General features: G+C 42.9%; 1 protein-coding gene across 2 annotated transcripts in view; it reads left to right on the top strand.

Moving 5' to 3' along the window:
* IQCK (IQ motif containing K) overlaps positions 1-10471 on the top strand; it is a 173608-nt gene extending 163137 nt beyond the window's left edge. Inside the window, exon 10 of one of the 2 annotated variants that reach the window (XR_012044878.1) lies at positions 10371-10402. Coding sequence is in view for 1 of the 2 variants with exons in the window: in XM_072877712.1 (XP_072733813.1) it covers positions 10371-10381 (11 nt within the window). In the remaining variant the exon portion in view is untranslated. Of the gene's footprint in view, positions 1-10370 lie in introns of both variants that reach the window. The other variant, XM_072877712.1, reaches the window with a different exon arrangement.
* Positions 10472-18552: the final 8081 nt, after the last annotated feature.

Here is an 18552-nt window from a genome sequence, read left to right as displayed (position 1 = left end):
CTGCTCAGGCTTTACTTCTCTCTGAAGCTACCTCACACCCCTAAATGCTCCACACTGCTTCCTCAAACCAGGTTGTCCTTAAGAAGTTCACCACTTTCCTTCACCATCAGATGAGATGATGACTCTAGAGGTCCTGGTTGAGAGCTGAAGAGATTTCCCAATCTCTTCCTTGGTTTTGTGCCTTCTTCTCCCAAATCCAATACCACAAATATTTTAGAGGTGCTTCAACAAGTTCCCTGCAGAAGTTGCAGCAGCAATTACTCATTATACCTCCTCCTCTCTTGTCTCTTGATTTCAGTGGATTTTGCATTGAACCAGTCTCTAATTATCTGTATGTCCATACTGCAGCATTTGTGGTTTTGGATCCCAAAGGGATCTTCTAATCTGGGATGCAATTGCTCATTATTTACTGGTAATAAGCTAGAAATAGCTCACCTGTCTGTGCGAGTGTAGGAAAATAAACGAGATGAAGAATGCCGACGAAGCCAGCCAGGAGGTTGCATTTTTGAGAATTGCAGGGAGTGTGAAACTCAGTTCTAGCTGAGAACAAAGAGCAGCCTGAGAAGCTCTTACATGCCCAGAAGTGTCATTTTTAAGGTACTGCTGATATTACTGGCTTCTTAGCCATGATACTGCTTAGCAACTGCACATTAAAATGTCCAAAAACTCAGTGTTAAGTTGAAAGAGGAGAAACAGAGATGATAACTTCAAAGTGGGAGGCATCAGTGCCTTAGGCATCAGTTTGAAAACCCCACGAGAAGAACCATATGTGATACTCCAGTCATCTGGGGCCAGATGATCAACCCAGCAGCCACCTCTCACACCTGAACTGGATCCTTAGCAGATGGAAGAGACAAATCCACTTTCTCATCAGGCTGGAAAACATTTGCAGGGCTAGTCCACGGCAGCTGTGATGCTGTTGTAGTCCCCAGTGTGGTGTCAGCTGGGGCTCTGAAAAACTGCCTTCAGTGGTGGCAGACCCTGACCAGCTCTGATCCATGCCAAGCCAGGAGAAAATTAACCTAGGAAAATGAGGAGCTATGAAGTCAGTGCGAGGGGGCTGGCTGCTGCAGGCGTGTAGGAGGGGTTGCTTAGGCTTTGTGCTGCTCCTCTGAGAGCTATTGAGTTACAGGTGAACTGGAAATCCCTTGCTCTGTTCCCTAGATGTTCTCCCAAGAGATCTGTTCTGCATAGGTAATTCTTTGGTTACCATTACTCATAGAAATGTAATAACGTCATAGAGGACATGAAGAATGTCATACTGAGTGGCTGTGTTTGGGGAATTATAGGGGAACATTTCTTAACATCACTTGGGATCTGATCCTGCAAGGAACTGAAACACTCCTCTAAGGCAAAATGAAAAATTCCTCGGATGTGGAGTCTGAAATTAACTATTCTGATTTGGTTTTGAACTCTTAAACAAATCCTTTGAAAACATCAATCAGAATTTTTATTTTGACAGAGCATTATTCAGTATAAAACCATTGAAGAAATTCAAGTAGGAGTGTTTTGTTTAAAGAATCCCTTTCAGAGATGCCTGAAGTGGAGGAATACCTACAACCTCTGCTAAGCAGTACAGTCTGATGTTCCTGATAGGACTAAGAGATTGTGTGTTATATATTTCAAGTTATTTTCTCAAAGGCTTTTAAAATGAAGGACTATATATTAAAGAAGAAAAGTCTGTGGAACTTGTTCAATGAAAAAAAGCAACATCTGTAAAGTGGAAGTGTGCCTTCATGACAGCAAAGATTAATTGTCAAAAAGGGTGGTAGTTATGAATTACATCGTGGTAAATTGGAAACAGCTGAAAATACTGCGCGAGGAGGTTTGGTGGTAAAAAACCTGCCAAATGGCAGACAGGGAAAATTTAAGGTGAAGAGAAGGTGAGCATTGCAGAGTGCACAAAGTGTAAACCAGCGCTTTTTTCTGATTAGAAATACACCAGCTAAATAAAATTAAGGAACATCAGTTGTCTGAGAATCTGAAAAAGGTTATAAGAAGAAATCTTTTCAAAGTCTTTACAAACCACAGGGGAATGTAAATCCCACTTGAGTTTTACAAGCTCAGAGACACTGGTTTGGACTCATATTTTTGTGAATATCTTTGTACATATTCTCATAGTGTCCCATGTTTTTTTCCCATTTTTCGGAATGGTAGCACTAATTTCTGTGTTCAGCAGAACAGATTTTAAAGAATCTTTCAGTGAATGAGAAGCTATAAACATCTACTTGTCGCCACAAAGTTTTTAGTTACTAAAAATGAAAGCACATGAGAAGATATTCTCTGGTTTAAGCATATGGGAATTCTGCACAGATCTGGATGAATAGAGGTTTTTTAGCTCAGTTTTGACCATGCTGAAGATCAACCTGTGTCCATAAGTGACTGCAGCTATTCTGAAAAAAGTTCTTTATCAATAAAAGACATGTTACTACAGAAGGGAATGCTGTGGTGGCTTGTGAGGAGACAGAGGACAACTTAAGTCCCAGACTTTTCTCGTCTCTGTGATGCATTGCATATAATTAACAGGAATGATGAAGAGACCGGAGGCAGAATCCTCCTGAGCAGAGCGTAAGGTGAAATGGTCTCTGTGTACTTATTGAACCTAATAATTTACATCTCATTGAATCCAATCAAGTTAGCGGTTTATCACATTAAGATTGCATTAAGTTGGCTGTCTCCAGCGAGGCTGAATTATTGTTGGAGGGGACCCTACAGCTCTGTGCCTGGGGCTTTTACAGTCCCCAAGTAAAAGGTCCGACTTTGGCTGGGATGTGCAGCAAGAATCAAAAAAGCCTTTGCAGAGGCCACCTTGCCTGATGTAGCTCCATGCCTTACTTGCTAGTGATGGAAGAAAGCTGTGGGCCATCAAAGGGAGCCAGCTCCACGCTCGCATCTTGTTTACACTCAGTCACTGAAATGTCACTGAAATCAGCAGGTTTGTTTCAAATTTTCTTCCTTGCAGCTGAGGTCTGATCAAGTCCTTTAAATGTGGTTTTATGATAGAAGGCTCTTGTAAGCCAGGTGTGTAGACAGATGACAGCAATAGTAGTTGTATAATGCCACGTTATCTTCACCTATTGAGAGTATGGAGTGATATGTTTGTTACCAGAATATTTTGAAATTCAGAACCTTAAGTTGATCAGGTGTGATCAGAAAGAGAAAACCCCAAGGTGTTCAGTTTCCAGTTGATTCAGAAATGGCCCACTGGCCACAGAGACATACAGCAAGAGTGAGGGACAAAGTTAACCATAATGCTGAGAAATGCAAGTTACAAAATGAGATATTTTGTGTAGCCCAGTTACAATATCCCAGATTGTACTAAAAATACCAAGTATTTTTGTAACTAACTCTTGCTTATGAGGCAAAACCAAATTACTGTGCTCTTTTTTAAATCTATAAGTACCCAGCCTGTAAACTGGAATGAGCTTGAAGAGAAGAGGGCTCTGTAGAGATTACTTGGATGCCATATAGATTTTTATGGAGAATTTTGTCTCTGTGGTGGAACACTGTTGGATGGTTTTACAGTTCTGGGGAAAGATTATTGTTATTTCTTCAAGAGCTTCATACAAACGCCGGGGTCCTGCTGGTGCTGCCTGCCGTGGTGCGTGCACAGGGCAGAGCCGAGAGCCCTGCCGGTGGGAGGCAGCACCCCGAGGGGTAGGTGGAGGCTGACCACGCTGGGTGGGTGCAGCTGGCTCTTGACCTCCTGGGTTTTTTGTCTGGGGCAAGGATTGTCTCCTATGCAACCAACAGTGGCCAACTTTACGGACCTACTGGTGCTGTCTTGACCTAATCCCCGCAGGTATTCTTATTGCCGGTCCCATTGCCTCAAAGGGAGGCAGAGCCGTGCCATTCAGAGCCCGCTTCAGGGCCACTTTTCCCACCGTGTCCTATTTTACTTAGGAAGAAGTGGATTGAAGGGAGATGTGTTCCTGCTGAACTGAAACCCGAACGTTTCAGCCAGCAGAGAAAAAAACAAAGGAAGAATATAGCGGGAGAAAGCTAGTTACTGTGTATAGCTTACAGGTGTAAAGACAAATGTTTTCACTGGAAGTAGTCTTTTGAATAGCTTTTTCTTCTGGATTGCAGCTGCTGATTGCACAATGTCATAAAGCCTGTTGGTTTGATTCTCCATTTTCTCCCTGCTCTGCAGTTTTCCTGCTGCTTTGCAGCCCGCTCACATTCTGCTGAGTAGTGTGCAGAGAAAGGTTTTAATATTTTTTTAAACAGCTTGTGGGCAATTGATCTAAGATTACCAGTATCCTGCAAATTGGTTGTCATTATTTAAACATCAGATAGAGAATTTTTGCCCTAGGGCCTGGGCCAAATAAATATGGTTTTGCTGGAAAAGGGTTTTATAATAATAATTTGAACATGAGCTGAGGAGAGGGGAAGGCCTTCATCTCACTGCGCATATCGCATTACAACTTACCCCAGTGCAGTAATATGGGAATCATCGGGAAGGGCAGCTCAATTTCTATCAAAGACTAGGTGTTATTTTTCTTGGGGCTTGCAGTAGCTGTAAACTGATTAGGTTTGTTTTGGAATAGGCTGGATAAAGTAGGATTCCAGAGAGGCTAATTAAAAATCCAGGTATTCCTAAATGATAATTCTGAGATTACTGGAAAGGCATTTAAATATGTACTGCATTTTCAGAAAGGGATGCCGGTTTTTAGTAATTCCCTATTTCACTTCTGGAACTATTAAAAGTCAGTGAAGTTGCCTTTTAATAGTGACCCAGTGTTCACGTCTGCATTTAGCCCAGTGTGAGTAATTATGCACCGTGCCGTATCTGACCTCATTTTCTAGAGCCCTCTGGACGACCGGACTGCCTTGCAGGCCCTGCAATCCTTAAATTAGCTTGATTTTTTTCTCAACTGCCATCTTACTTGTAATCAAGTAACACTTTTAGTTCTTGCAAAGACCTTTCAAGTTTTTGGAAGAGTTCACACCTATTTTAATTCAGCCAGACGGTGGTGCAGAACCGGGGCTGCAGGGACACACGTACATTGAAGCTTGGCTGGTTTAACAAAGGTGACTTTGAACCACCACTGTGCTCCAGTAATTGTGAGATTGGTGGGCTCTGAAGGAAAACTGGAAGGGAAACTAGATTACATCTGGGCGTGGTATCTTTTCTTTGCCATCGTTTACATGTTTCTGAGACAGGGGCACCATTAACACTTCCAGCTGATTTTATGTAAAGACTCATCAAGTTGCTGCATTAGTCTTGCTGTTTTTAAGTCTGACTTTTACCATCACAAAAGAGATTTAATGCGCTAACGAATGGAGTCACTATGCTTAAGCTTTGGCCAATGAGCAAGCTGGGCAGAAAAGACTTTAAGTAAAGTAATCACATAGGTAAAGATGTTTTTACTCTGCTATTTTTGCTCTTTCACTGGGTTTATACAACGATGAACACAATTAATTTAGCGGCTATATTCCAAATCATCTACACGTTACTCTCAGTGAAATAATACAAAATACTCAAAAGCATTGTTTCAGTGATTTCTCTCAGTGAGCAGTTTAAAACGGCTGTTGCATTTGGACTAGATGGAAAATCCAATTTCCAAGGCCGGGAAAATAATTTTTAAAATTGGGCATGTTTATTAAACTCATAAAAGTTAATGGAAACAACAAAAAGCCAATAAGATCCGGGGAAGAAATAACAAGGTTTCTCTTCTTAATAAAACTACCTTTGCTTGGGATGGCATTTTCTGTTCCTCTCTGCAGGAAGCCGGCCAGTCCCTGGCACCGGGGGAGGAAGGCAGAGTCAGTGGCAGGACTCGCAGGTATCCATCAGGACAGAATAACCCTGAAAAACCTCTCGGAAGCTGTGAACAGCTGCTCGCCCTCGAAGTCAGGAATTGGCAGAGGAGCTCGGGAAAGCAGACTCTTCCAGGAGGGCACGCAAGCCCAGCTCTTAGCCAGACAGGCCCTGAACCTGGGCTTTCCGGTGGGATTTTCAGAAGTGACGGAGCTGCCTTGACTGCTCCCAGACGAATCTCTGCAGCTTCAAAGGGAACAGAGCGAGGCCGGTGTGTCCCACCCTGGGGACCTGCTTCCCTGGCCAGGCAGCGAGGGAGCGGTGGGAGCAGGGACCCAGACCCTCTCCTTTGGGCCACCTCTGCAGAGATGCTTCCTCGCGTCAGCTTTGCTGGAGTCCCTAGCTAAGGACAGGATTAACCCAAGAACAGAGCGCAGGCCAAAGTGTTAGCCCGTTTCCAAGACTGAAATTGTATTTTATGCAAGCAGACTCTATGATCCTGCTGAAGCGCTGGCCTTCAGGAAAGCTCGTCAAGTACAATTCCCACTTATTTTTGAACTGCAGTAGAGGGAACAGTTTGCTGGTTATTTACTCTACGCTGCTTGGTTTTAGGGTTTTCTTTCTAGCAGTCAGTACCTACCACAAACTTGGCAAATGACCCAGAAAACAAAACACATGGAGTTGCTCTCTGGTAGTAATGGAAATGGCAGAGGGAAGGCTCAAAAAACCAGACTGAAGCCAGGTTATGTTACAGGAACAAGGACTCCTGTACAGCGGGGGAAGGGCGCTCTCATGTCTCTGCAGAGTAAACATTAGTCTGAATTACAAGGAGGAAGCCCATCTTCTCCTAGGCTTATAAAGAAATCAGTAACCGTTTGGGTCACAAGAAGCAAGGAAAGGGATGCATTCAATGACTCTGCATTAGAGCTGTAGAAGATTAATAGATTCCTTGGAAATAGCTGGCATTTAGGTTAGAGCATCCTTCGGCAGAGCCCAGCTGTGACCCTGTTTCTCTGTCGGGCTATTCTCATTGCCAGGTGCCTGCCCCGACAAGAGAGCAGTGACTGCTGGGCTGCCAGTCGGGCTGGACAGCGAGATGCTGAGCGAGCCCCAGTTGTTAGAAGAATGTGCAGCTTTATCCCTTTTCAGTTAACGTCATCGTGTATCAATCTGCTGTGGGACTCCAGTGATAAAGAAAACATGCACCACTCCAGCGCAATAATCTTCGGGCTCTGGCTGTGGGGATGCCAAATCCACTCGTCAGCTTGTTGTTCCTGAGCCCATCAGTTGTGTGGCAGTTGTTGCTGCCGTCCAAACACCATTGTTTTGTGCAGAGGCTGAGCTCTGCTTGGGCAACTGAAAAAATCCTTCAAGTGTGAGGCCTGGGTTTTGCTTTTCTACACTTTCTCAGTTTTCTATAATAGAACATGTCCCTGTAATCATTTTAAGAGCCTGTAATTCACGTCCCTGCCCCATCTTCAGTATTGACAATTTTAGATTTCGGTTTTCAACACGTGCTTGTGTATCTGTGTTGTACGCGTGGGGGACTTTATGGATGTAATCAGACAACTTCCCAACCTAAATGATTAATTTCTACTGGGATAGTTTTGCACCAGAATTTCTGGTTTTGGGGTGAATCCAGGCAGAACAGACTCAGGTCTCTCTGCTCTCTGTGTATTTCTGTGGGACCTACTGCACGAAGGATTTGTTCATGGCTGGGGCTCCTGAGTGTGCCCAGGCTACAGGTAAGAACAATTTGAATTAATCCACTCACACACCAAGGTGTAGCTTGTAGTGGTGAAGTCTCTCAGCCTTGGGTTCAAAGAGGTCCTCTGCTCTGAAGCTTTCATTAGACATTAGAGAAGTTGAACATTATCTGTCTTTAAATAAATCATGTTATTTTGCCCGAGACCTCGGTATTTTGTCCAGCTGGTGTCAGGTTTAATCCAGCACATCAGGCTGGCTGACTGAAGTATTTGCAAAAGCCATGCAGTTCCTAGTGATGGACCATTTGGGGCTTATTCTCATCACAAGCTTTTTTATCATTATTCTTAAAGTAGAAGCCTGCCACAAATAATGTATGTAGTGTCTGGCATGAGCTAACTAATGGCCTGCTGGCAGGGCGGCTATTTTGCTGCCTACAGTACTTTGTACTTGAATATTCTAGTGGGAGGGGAACTGTGTAATGCTAACTGTAGTAATGATGGGCTACCTGCACAAGCCTATATATATGTCCCAGAAAACCGCTCCCTTTGGTACTCATTTGTTCTTTAAGCACCTTATATTACATAGACTATAGTAACACCACAATTTAATATTAGAAAAATTAGGGTGAAATGCAAAAAAAAATCAAATGCATAAAATTGCACATAAATCATATAACTCCATTTTTCAGAACCATGCTTGTTTCTTGAAGAGAAGGTGAGGGGCTCTGAGAGTTGAAAATTCCTTTCCAAGCAATCTTTATAATTATTTATATCACATCATGACAGCAGTCCCAGTAAGGGATGCTGTCTTTATGGCAGTTGTATAGTGGCATAAAAGATGATGTACCGCTACAGGAGAGCTGCGACAATGTATTATAGTACCTGGAGAGCTAGGGAAGTGAATTGGGTTTTGGGAAGCTTGTGAAAATGGTGTGGAAGGGAAAAGACCCAGGGAAAAATGATTTGAAAAGAAGTGGATTTTTTGCATTTCTTTACTGGCTATTTAGATTTTTTTAAAATAAGTTGATTGCTCAAAATTTCAACCAGCTCCATGGCTGAGCAAGCATCTCCAAAATGTTCAGTACAATTTGTTATTACAGTGTTGGATCTGCACCTTTTCCTCCCTTACTTCTCCGTTACCTATCAAAGTGAAAAAACCCTGTAGATTCTCTCTTAAAACGACAAAATTTGAGCAGCTGCAGGGAAAGAGCTTTGTTGAAATCACCCATTGCTATTTCTATATGAGTATTATTAGGTTTCAGAAATTATTTCTATATGTAAAAGGGAAAAGTTAGGTGATTTTTGAGTGAGGGTGTATGATTGTAACATAATCATGTTTATGATTATGTTTATGTTCCATACCTGCATTATAATTCACATATTTTAATTTTTTGTGTTGATGAGACAACAACTGAACACCTGTATAGCAACTTATCAGTGCTGATTATATCTGCCTTCTCCCATCTATCAGAGAATAATCTTTCTTTTTCCTTCTATATAGTCCAAAGTAAACATGACTGAACAATTCATATAATATATTTGCACACGGAATTGAATCTGCTGAAGTTCATGATGCACAAGCAATGCAGGATCAGGCTCATAAACTTTCTGAAATTTTCTGCTACTTTCTGCATGTATTTAGCCCACTTAACTTGGAATCCACATTAAAAGCTAAATGCTTCAGAAGCTACCATCACTATGTAATGTGTCAGAAGACTGGGGTTGTTAATGCTCTTGCTGTATTAAGACAAAATTGAGCCAACGCAGAATTTTCCAATTTCTGTTTAATTACCCGAGTCACTTTGTAATAAATTAGGAAGTTGTTTCACTTCTTGTAAACATGTCTATTTGCATGAAGCTCCTTTTAACTCAAGGAAACCTGTCAAACCATCTTTCTTGCTCGAATTTTGGGTGTCACTTCTTATCACTGTCAAGATGATGGAATTTAAATTGGTGATTAAAACCAACACCCTTAAGGATCTCATTTGCTTTTAAGAACCCTGAAAATACAAGTGGTTCAATTCAGACCTGCCAGTTCAGACAAAGTCGTTACAGTTTCTGGAAATGTGAGAGACACGACTAATGAGAATAACGCATCCACTCTCTGATATCATGGAGGTGGGTTTAGCTCTTTGGAAATGCCCTGAACACGTTCTCTTTCTAAGATACTCAGCAGGCAGGAGAGGGAGAGAAAGAGCAGGCACCATTTTGGACACATTTTGTTTCCGGCTTTATTTTTGCTTCTTTTCAGTTGCTATTTATTCTCAGCTATTATAATAATTCCATACTTAATAAGCACCTAGATCACCAAATACATACATAAACAGAGATAAATAAAATATTGATGTTATCTGGACATGCTGTGCTCCTGCAGCAATAAAGTAAACTATTTCTACTGCTCTGAATAACAGCGTAAATTATAGATCAGATAATTATACCATGTGACCGCAGGAAATAATAGGATGAAACTTAACGAAAACAAACCAGATGTGTAGAGGAAGTAGCCTTACGCTCTGCACTAGCTTTAGATGGCATTAGCTGTGAGCTAAAGGAAAAGGTTCAGGTTTTGTTGATGCCAGCTATGCAAATAATATTTGTTGCCTGGGCTGCATCTAATCATAGCTGGTCATGAGAGCCTGTGGTTTGAATGCTAGGCAGACTAACAGATTTAAAGAGGGATTTTGGTCCAGGAATTTTAATTTAACCTCCTCCAGATTTCTAGAAAATTTGCAAAAGGCATGTTAGTTTTACGTTTGAGATGTAGAGATGAGATGTAGACGTTCACTAACAATTCTGCATCAATTTTTTTTTAACATGGATATGATCTTTTAAAAAAAATGAATTGTGTTTTGGCAATATTTTAATGAAAACTTTCTTGTATTTGGTTGGACTATTGGCAGGTTTTAAATGAAGATGAGCTTCAGAGCCTTGCCAAAGTAGCACATTACTGATTTTTCCTCCTTGTCCTTAAATGACCAACTCTCCAAAATGCCTGAGAGAAAAGATGGGAGTTACAGCGTGCCAAGAAAATCTGGCAGAAAAAGGAGGAAAGCATTCTCCATAGGTGAAGTGTTTCCACTGGTAATTCCTTATCACTGAATATTCTTGGTTACATCAAAGCACCTCCCGTATGGATCTCAACTGCAGCGATGAAGGTGTCCTCTGGTGGCTCCCAAAAGCTGAATCCTTCTCCTAACTTTGGTGGGTCACAGCCGAGCTGCTCTGGAGGAAGGGCCATCCCTCCGCTACCCAGGTCCCAAACCATCGTCAGTTCAGAGTGTTGGGGCGGCCGTTACCTGCGGATGGGAAGGATCCAGCACCTCAGCTTCTCTGATATAACATTTGCACTAATTTGTACTTCACATTTACAACCAGCATTTGGTAACTGATAACAACGATCTTGTCTGCAAGATGCCAAGGGAGCCGAGAAGCCTGAAAGAGTGAAGCTCTTTGAAGTGGTAACCCAGACGCTCATTAAACGCCCTTGCTGGGTTTTCATCCTTCCTCTGGACCTCTGTCTGCAACTGCTCAATTGTTTCCATTTCTTCCAGACGTGCTATTTCATTACGATGCCTCCTGGATTAGATAGAAGAGCAATAATAAGTTTAATTGTTTAATCATTGATGAGGTTAGGCTAAATTAGACGTGAATTCAGTTATGTAATTCTGAATATAATATTTCGAGATTGGACTGAGAACAGAGCTGGTCCCAAGCTCGGGCAAAGGAGGCAGGCTGCGGGCCCGGCAGGCTGCAGGGGACACCTCTCCTCGTCCAGGGCTGCTGGGAATGGGCCGTGGGGAGGGATGGAGAGCTCGGCCCTGCTCCCAGATCCCACAGCCCTCTGCCAGGGGAGGAGGGAGGAGCGGGAGGCTCTCACCGGTGCTGCCAGCGCGGCTTCATCCTTTTCCCCATCCTCCCTGGCAGCAGGAACAGAAATCTCTGGTTTCTGTCCCCTCCTGGCCGTGTGCTTTCCCCCAGCCTCACCGCAGAGGGTGCCGGCAGACGGTGCCTGGCCAGGGATAGGACTACGACAGCATGAAACGTCCCGTGCCTGGGACAGTGGGGAAGGCAGGGAGGATCTGGAAACAGGGAAGGGCTATGCCTCACTCATTTCCAAACCCTTCAGCAGCCCCCCTCCAAAATCCCACTCACCCCCCCAGCCCTCCTCTCCCAACAGCTTCCTAAACCCCCGGCATCTCCCCTCCCGCTCTCGCCACCGACAGTGGCTTCCCTCGCTCGTCCCCACTGTCACATCCCGACTTCTCTCCAACGAGACTCTGAAAATCGTGGATCTCCCAGCGAGACATCTCACTCCACCCACCCCCTGCCATTCTTTTCCTGCCACCTGCAAAGCTGAATTTTGCCTCCATTGCTGGGACGTTTGGAGGTGGCATCGATGATGACGTCCAACGGGTGAGTGCTGTGGTGACCAGAGATTGTTGGGACAGGAGTTCGAAATGAAGTGTGTGCTCGCGAGTAACCAGACGCGAGCATCGCTGCAGATGCCTGTGTTTAGATTGCAACACTTACCCACGCAAATCAATACTGCCTGGTGGGGAACGATACCCCAGTGTGGAGACCAGTAAGTAACCTGGTGGCATTGTAAATGGACAAAAGAAATCTGCGTACATCAGCATACCAATGTAGGCATAGATTTACGTGACTTTATTAATTTGATTCATAAGAGCCTCCTGTATTCTGCTCCCCGTTTTTATTGCCTCTTGTATATACTTACGTGCTTGAGTTTGCTTTGCTGTGAAGGAAAAATAATAAAAGATGAACCTGCAGGTACTATCATTGTTTATAGTTCTCATATATCTTTGCAAAGCAAAACTGGTTATTAGAAAGCCTAGCTACAGAGCAACATTATCTGCAGCATATAAGATGCTTTTCCAAACAGTGTAGTAAATACACAGAGTAGTCACACCCCAGCTGTTCCCTGGCATTAATGAACTAACACAAAGCTAAGAAGCTGCTCAGCCTAAAATCCAGTGCAGATAGCCTTGCTGATTTACAGTGCTACTTTTGAAATAATTGAGTAATGTGCTGGGACATTTTTCTCTGGAGCCTTTTATTCAGCAGTTTTACAACCATAAGTAACTGCAGTGAGTTGATGCATCAGCTGGTGCAGCTCAGGACAGCTCCACTGAAATCACTGAAATAATTCCCGTATTAGAGTTGCCTGGTTATTTGTAGGAATTAATTCTTGATTCATTCTATGCAGATCTAAGTGTAAGTTAAGGGTCTTCATGTACCATGAAAATACTCTGTAGTTGGTAGGTTAGCACTGACCTAATAACAGAGATTCTTATAGGCATGTTTATGTGTCTATATGTTGATATATTTACCTTTTCAGTTCCATGGGTGGTGTTAGTTGGATGCTAAATATTATTTCAAGAGGTAAATTGTGTTACCAAATCTTCATGAGAATGAGTAAAGCAACCTGTAAATATGGATCTATTCTTCTACCACTAGCTAGGAATGGAGTCTAATTTTAATCAGAAAACCTATCTAGATAGAGAACCCCAATGTGCAATGCTGTGCTGTGATGATTTGCCGGATTAAGGTAGCACCAGAGATTAAATTCAAGATCACTTTGTGCTATACAACAAAGGTGGCTGTGTTTTTTGGAGCTACCTACATCTGTAGTTCTCAGGTATAGTTGTATATACAGCATTAAGAAAAAATGAGAATCACGTATAAAGAAGAACTCTTAGATATATTCTTTGGTGGGGCTTACAGGGTTGTAGCCTACTGCCGGGGCACAGAGCACTTTGAGGCATACTGCATGTGGTGGTACGGGGAAGGCTGCACTGTGTGCTGTCCCCATCAGGATCACACCTGTATGAGTTGTTCCTATTCCCATCAGTAACAGTTATGGAGACCTTCGCAAATTTGAACTCACTTGTCCTTGCATCACCCCTAAAGTAATATTATATCCATTTTACAAATGGGAAGCTGAAGCGCAGAGAAACTAGATGACTGTCTCTAGCCTCATCCTCAATCAATGTGTATCAAATTAGCTTAATGTTCATCCGAGTGCTCAGATTTGACTAGAAGAAAGTGTGATCATCACCAGATAATGTCATTCACTTGTCATTATGGTCAAAACGACTAGACAGCATAAAGATATGTTGCTGCTTGTCCTGAGAGCCAAGTCACTCAAGTTGTGTGTTTCAATGATAAAGTTTCACCCTACGAGCGCTCAGGTTGGCAGTTGGGTTCAGCTCCCCAGCTTTCAGCTGAGGACACTATCTGCTATCTCTGTTCCCCCCGTTAGGTGCTATTAACATAGTTTAATATAAGTATAATAAGACTCTCTTTTGAATGATGAATGCTATTTTCTGTAAAACAGCAGGCAGGCTCCCCAGTTCTTACATCCTGTACAACAGATAGATAAGTAAATGCGGTCACTCTGGGAAGGTCACCTCTGGTGAATGCATGACTTTGCCTGCTGGGACAAGGAGTAGTGTGTGTCCTAATAAAAAGAATGATGAAATGAGAAGAAAAACTCATTTTCAAATCAGAGATTCTGGCTACAAAGCAATTATTCTACATGCTTATAGAAAAGTAACTCCCTGCAGGCTATGATTTTTTTTGCAGGACTTTGGACCATAGAGGCACTGCATACTTCCATGGCCCTGAGCTTATAAAGAAAATATATGTTAGCTAATCTCATTCTAATTAGCTAATTAGTTAATCTCATTCTGTGATTTACAGCACATGGGCCCTAGCACCACAGGCACACCAAAAAACACCTGAAAGTACCTACAGCTGCTTTCAACACCGACAAACTGCTTTTGGAAATGTTTGGATGGGTAGTGATTTCCTTTCACCTCTTATTATCCTCCATGGACTTTCCCAAAGGTGACATTTTGAACACTGGACACCAAGAATGATGGGTCAGGTATGTATTTGTGTTAGACTACAAGCTTTCAGAGACTTCATGAAGTTTGTAGAGCTGCCTGTAACACGTTCTGTCTGTAGATTTGTTACCAGGATCTTTTTATAATGACAGCCACGCTGTTTGCATATTACGCTGAAGATGGAATAAGCAAACCCCCTGTTCAGCAGTGAAAGGGGTTTGTTCCTCTGCAAAGGTTGGCTCTGACTAAGCCGTATTTTGTTGTTGAGCTCATACCTGCAAATGGGAGAGTTTAAGTGAAGGAAAAAAGGGTACAATGAGTATTTAAGAAACTGCCACAGCAGAGGATGAGACAAAAATTCATCCAGAACCTACTAGGAAGCAGACTGAAACCTAGTTGCCAGTGTGTAGGTGGCTGGATGGCTGCTGGAAAGACAGGCATTCACTTAGGCTGGCTACAGCAGTCGTGATCATTTGTTCTATGTTGTTTCTACTATTGCATTTAAACCAGGTTGTTATTCTTTTTAATTCTGGTTTGAGTCCTCTAAAATGTCAAGTGTCATGGTTCCAAATGGGAAAATGCCGGGGAGGACAAACCCAACCTGATGTATCTGTGCAGCTGAGACCGGGTAGCAAAAGTCACGGGAAAAGGCTGATGAAGAGATTGGAGAGGGGAGGAGTATTGCTATCCTTGAAATGTAGACTATGAGTGTCTTTTTAGAGAGTATTTTAGGACTTGTTCCAGTTGAGGGCTCTGTTCTTTGATATCTGTGTATGTTACTATCTCCATAGAGCTGTATGCTCGATGATCCCTTCGTCAACATCAAGGCATGCCCTACAGTAGATTTGTGATCCCAGTGAAATGAGTGGAAGGCAACCTAACTCGCTCCCCTCCTTCTTGATGGATCTTTTTAAATTAAATTCTAATAAGGCCCCTTCTCAGTGCTACCTGATGGCTCTGAAATCTGAACTCCTTGGCCAGATTAAAGGTAGGTGCAGAAGTCTACATCTTCTCACTACTTGTGTTATGTTTCTCTGCAATTAGATTCTCCCCAGCATCCATCTCGGGCAGACAGGTCTCAGTTTACCTTGTTCAGGAATATTTTATGTTCCCAATTAAGCGCTTGGTGTGGTAGAAAGTTTGTATCCTGTTTTGGAGTATAGTGAATAGACTGTGCAGTAGTCTATTGAAGGAAGAGAAATTTGTGTCTTTCATAACTTCATCACCGGAGTGTTACCTCTACTACTTGACATCTGAAGCCAGATCCAGTGTAGTTCTCTGTCTCCTGAACTCAGCTGCCTTCTTTCTAGCCTGTTGCTGTATCGCTTGCTTTTACCCCAGTAAACAGTGTAAACAGCATTGGGTAGCAGTCTGTGCACAGGCACACGGATAGCTGACTGTGCTAGGCTGGTGTAGGACGGACGAGTGGGCTGTGTTTACGCTGTTGCTCTCTCTGGGTTTCGGATGGCTGCAAAACTCCAGCATGCAGGGAGCATCACTTCAGCGCTGCACGCTGTGCCCTGGGAGGCTGTGGGATGTGACAGCTATCTCCTGGCTCCACGGAGGGGACTACGTACTGCTCTGTATCTTTGACCCAAAGGATTGCTTCGATATGTATTCTGGGAGTATGAACAAGATTCAAATCTACAAAGTAAGTTTGAATACACGGAAGGAGTCCCTCTCTCCTGAGAAAAGCCCTAGTGATGGGCAGAAGGGAGAAGTAGCTTCACCATCAGCCTTCTCCTGGGGAAGAGCATTTTGTACTTCTCAGATATCAGTCTAATACATATGACAAGCACGAGGAGACTGTGCTGCTGAGATTAGAGAATCTTTTAACTCTGGGATTCCTGATCAAGGACAGAAGAAATAAAGATCGATACTAAGATGTGAAGTACAAGATGTGAATGAATACCACTAACACGGAAATGAAATCCAACAAAGCAGGGAGCAATATATACCTTCAAATAAATAAAAGACAGTGCATTTTGAAAAAGAGTGTCCTTCTGATCTCTGACTGTACTTATTTTGCCAAATCATGTTTAAAGAACACAAACAAACCTGAAACAGAATAACTGAAGAATCTTCAAATGGAATAAGGCGTGCTGCAGATGTGTTTTGTAATTGCTGTTATGTATTCAGCTTGGGTTTCTCCGCATTGAGACATATGTATAAAGATCTGAAAGGGCTGCAATAACATCTGGATGGTGTTTTGGTGGCATAATGTGCTGGAAAATAATGTTATTGAAAGTGAGGAATGATGCTCTGCATACTTTTTTTTCATTGATTTCACTCTAGCAGTAATTTTCAAACAGTGTTAAAACTAAGATGCCTGATTAATGATCCATCCAGGCTCTTGTATCAGATTTGCAGTGGGGTTCTCAAGGGTAAAATTCATTAACAACTAATATTTGTTCTATAAAGTTTCCTAAACTAAAGTCTGACTGACCTGGTGGAATCCTAAATCCTGAGCAAGAATAGTGCTACTCTTCAAAGAGATTTTATAGCCTTGATGATATATTGCTAGCTATAAGGGAGACTTCCAAAGCTAGAAAAACCTGAAAAGCAAAAAAAAGCAGAAGCATCCACTTTACGTAAAGCTGTCCAGTACTAACGAGAAGATGACAAGATCAGTCATCAGTAGCCCGATGTTTGGAAATATAAGGTGGGGATTCCAATGAGCACCTATCCTGACATCTCTAGCCAGTGCTCCAGTGGTATAAACCAGTACTTTCCACTGCAGCCAGTGAAGTTGTACCAGTTTACAGTAGATGAGAGCTGGGTCCTGTACTTCAGCAGACTGTAAATGTCAGATCTTACTTGCAGAAACAGAAAATATGGAGCACTGTTGTGATGCACTGCATGATCTTCAGCCCTTAATCTACTTCATCAAGCAGAAATAATAGAAACTGGCTAATTCTGGCACCTTCACTGTTCCTTTCTTGGGGAGTGTGTTGACTTTCTCGGAGATCCCTGTACTAATGAATTTTTAGCAATACAACTAAGGGGGAAAAAGCAAATGACAGCAAGTTTGTTATTTGCATGCGTTGCCCTATCACATAACATGAAGCTAATCCCAGCTATTCATATAAAGGTACGCTCTTGTCTCCAAATACTTCACTGCATCATTTTATTAGCATTCTGCGGAGACACATTTCCTATGTAATCCAGGACTACTTTATAGCTACTGACAGTGGAAGGGCTTCTTAAAAAAAAAACCAACAAACACCAACAAAAAACCACAACAAAAAACCCAAACCCACAAACAAACAAACAAAAACAACAAAAAAACCCCACAACAAAACTAGATACAAGAACAGTACCATAATCTATTTAGAAAGAAGCGAGTTAAATAAAGTCTTGAATAAAATAAAGGAAACTCAGAATCAGAATCACAGAATTGTATAGGTTGGAAAAGACCTTTAAGGTCATCAAGGCCAACCGTAAACCTAGCACTACCAAGCCCACCACTACACCATGTCCCTAAGCACCTCATCTAAACATCTTTTAAACACCTCCAGGGATGGTGACTCAACCACTTCCCTGGGCAGCCTGTTCCAATGCTTGACAACCCTTTCAGTGAAGTAAAATTTCCTAATATCCAGTCTAAACCTCCCCTGGCACAACTTGAGGCCATTTCCTCTTGCCCTGTCACTTGTTACCTGGGAGAAGAGGCCGACCCCCACCTGGCTACAACCTCCTTTCAGGTATTTGTAGAGAGCAATAAGGTTTCCCCTCAGCCTCCTTTTCTCCAGGCTGAACAACCCCAGGTCCCTCAGCCGCTCCTCATCACACTTGTGCTCCAGACCCTTCACCAGCTTCGTTGCCCTTCTCTGGACACGCTCCAGCCCCTCAATGTCTCTCTTGTAGTGAGGGGCCCAAAACTGAACACAGTATTCAAGGTGTGGCCTCACCAGTGCCGAGTACAGGGGGACAATCACTTCCCTAGTCCTGCTGGCCACTCTATTTTTGATACAAGCCAGGATGCCATTGGCTTTCTTGGCCACCTGGGCACACTGGTGGCTCATATTCAGGCAGCTGCCAACCAACACCCCCAGGTCCTTTTCTGCTGGGCAGCTTTCCAGCCACTCTTCCCCAAGCCTGTAGCTTTGCATGGGGTTGTTGTGACCCAAGTGCAGGACCCAGCACTGAGCCTTGTTGAACCCCATACAATTGACCTGGGCCCATCGATCCAGCCTGTCCAGGTCCCTCTGCAGAG

The sequence above is a fragment of the Ciconia boyciana genome, chromosome 13 (assembly GCF_034638445.1).
Source record: "Ciconia boyciana chromosome 13, ASM3463844v1, whole genome shotgun sequence".
In the NCBI taxonomy this organism is placed as follows: Eukaryota; Metazoa; Chordata; class Aves; order Ciconiiformes; family Ciconiidae; genus Ciconia; species Ciconia boyciana.
Note: the sequence above shows the minus strand (reverse complement) of the source record. Positions and strands in the feature narration are given on the sequence as shown.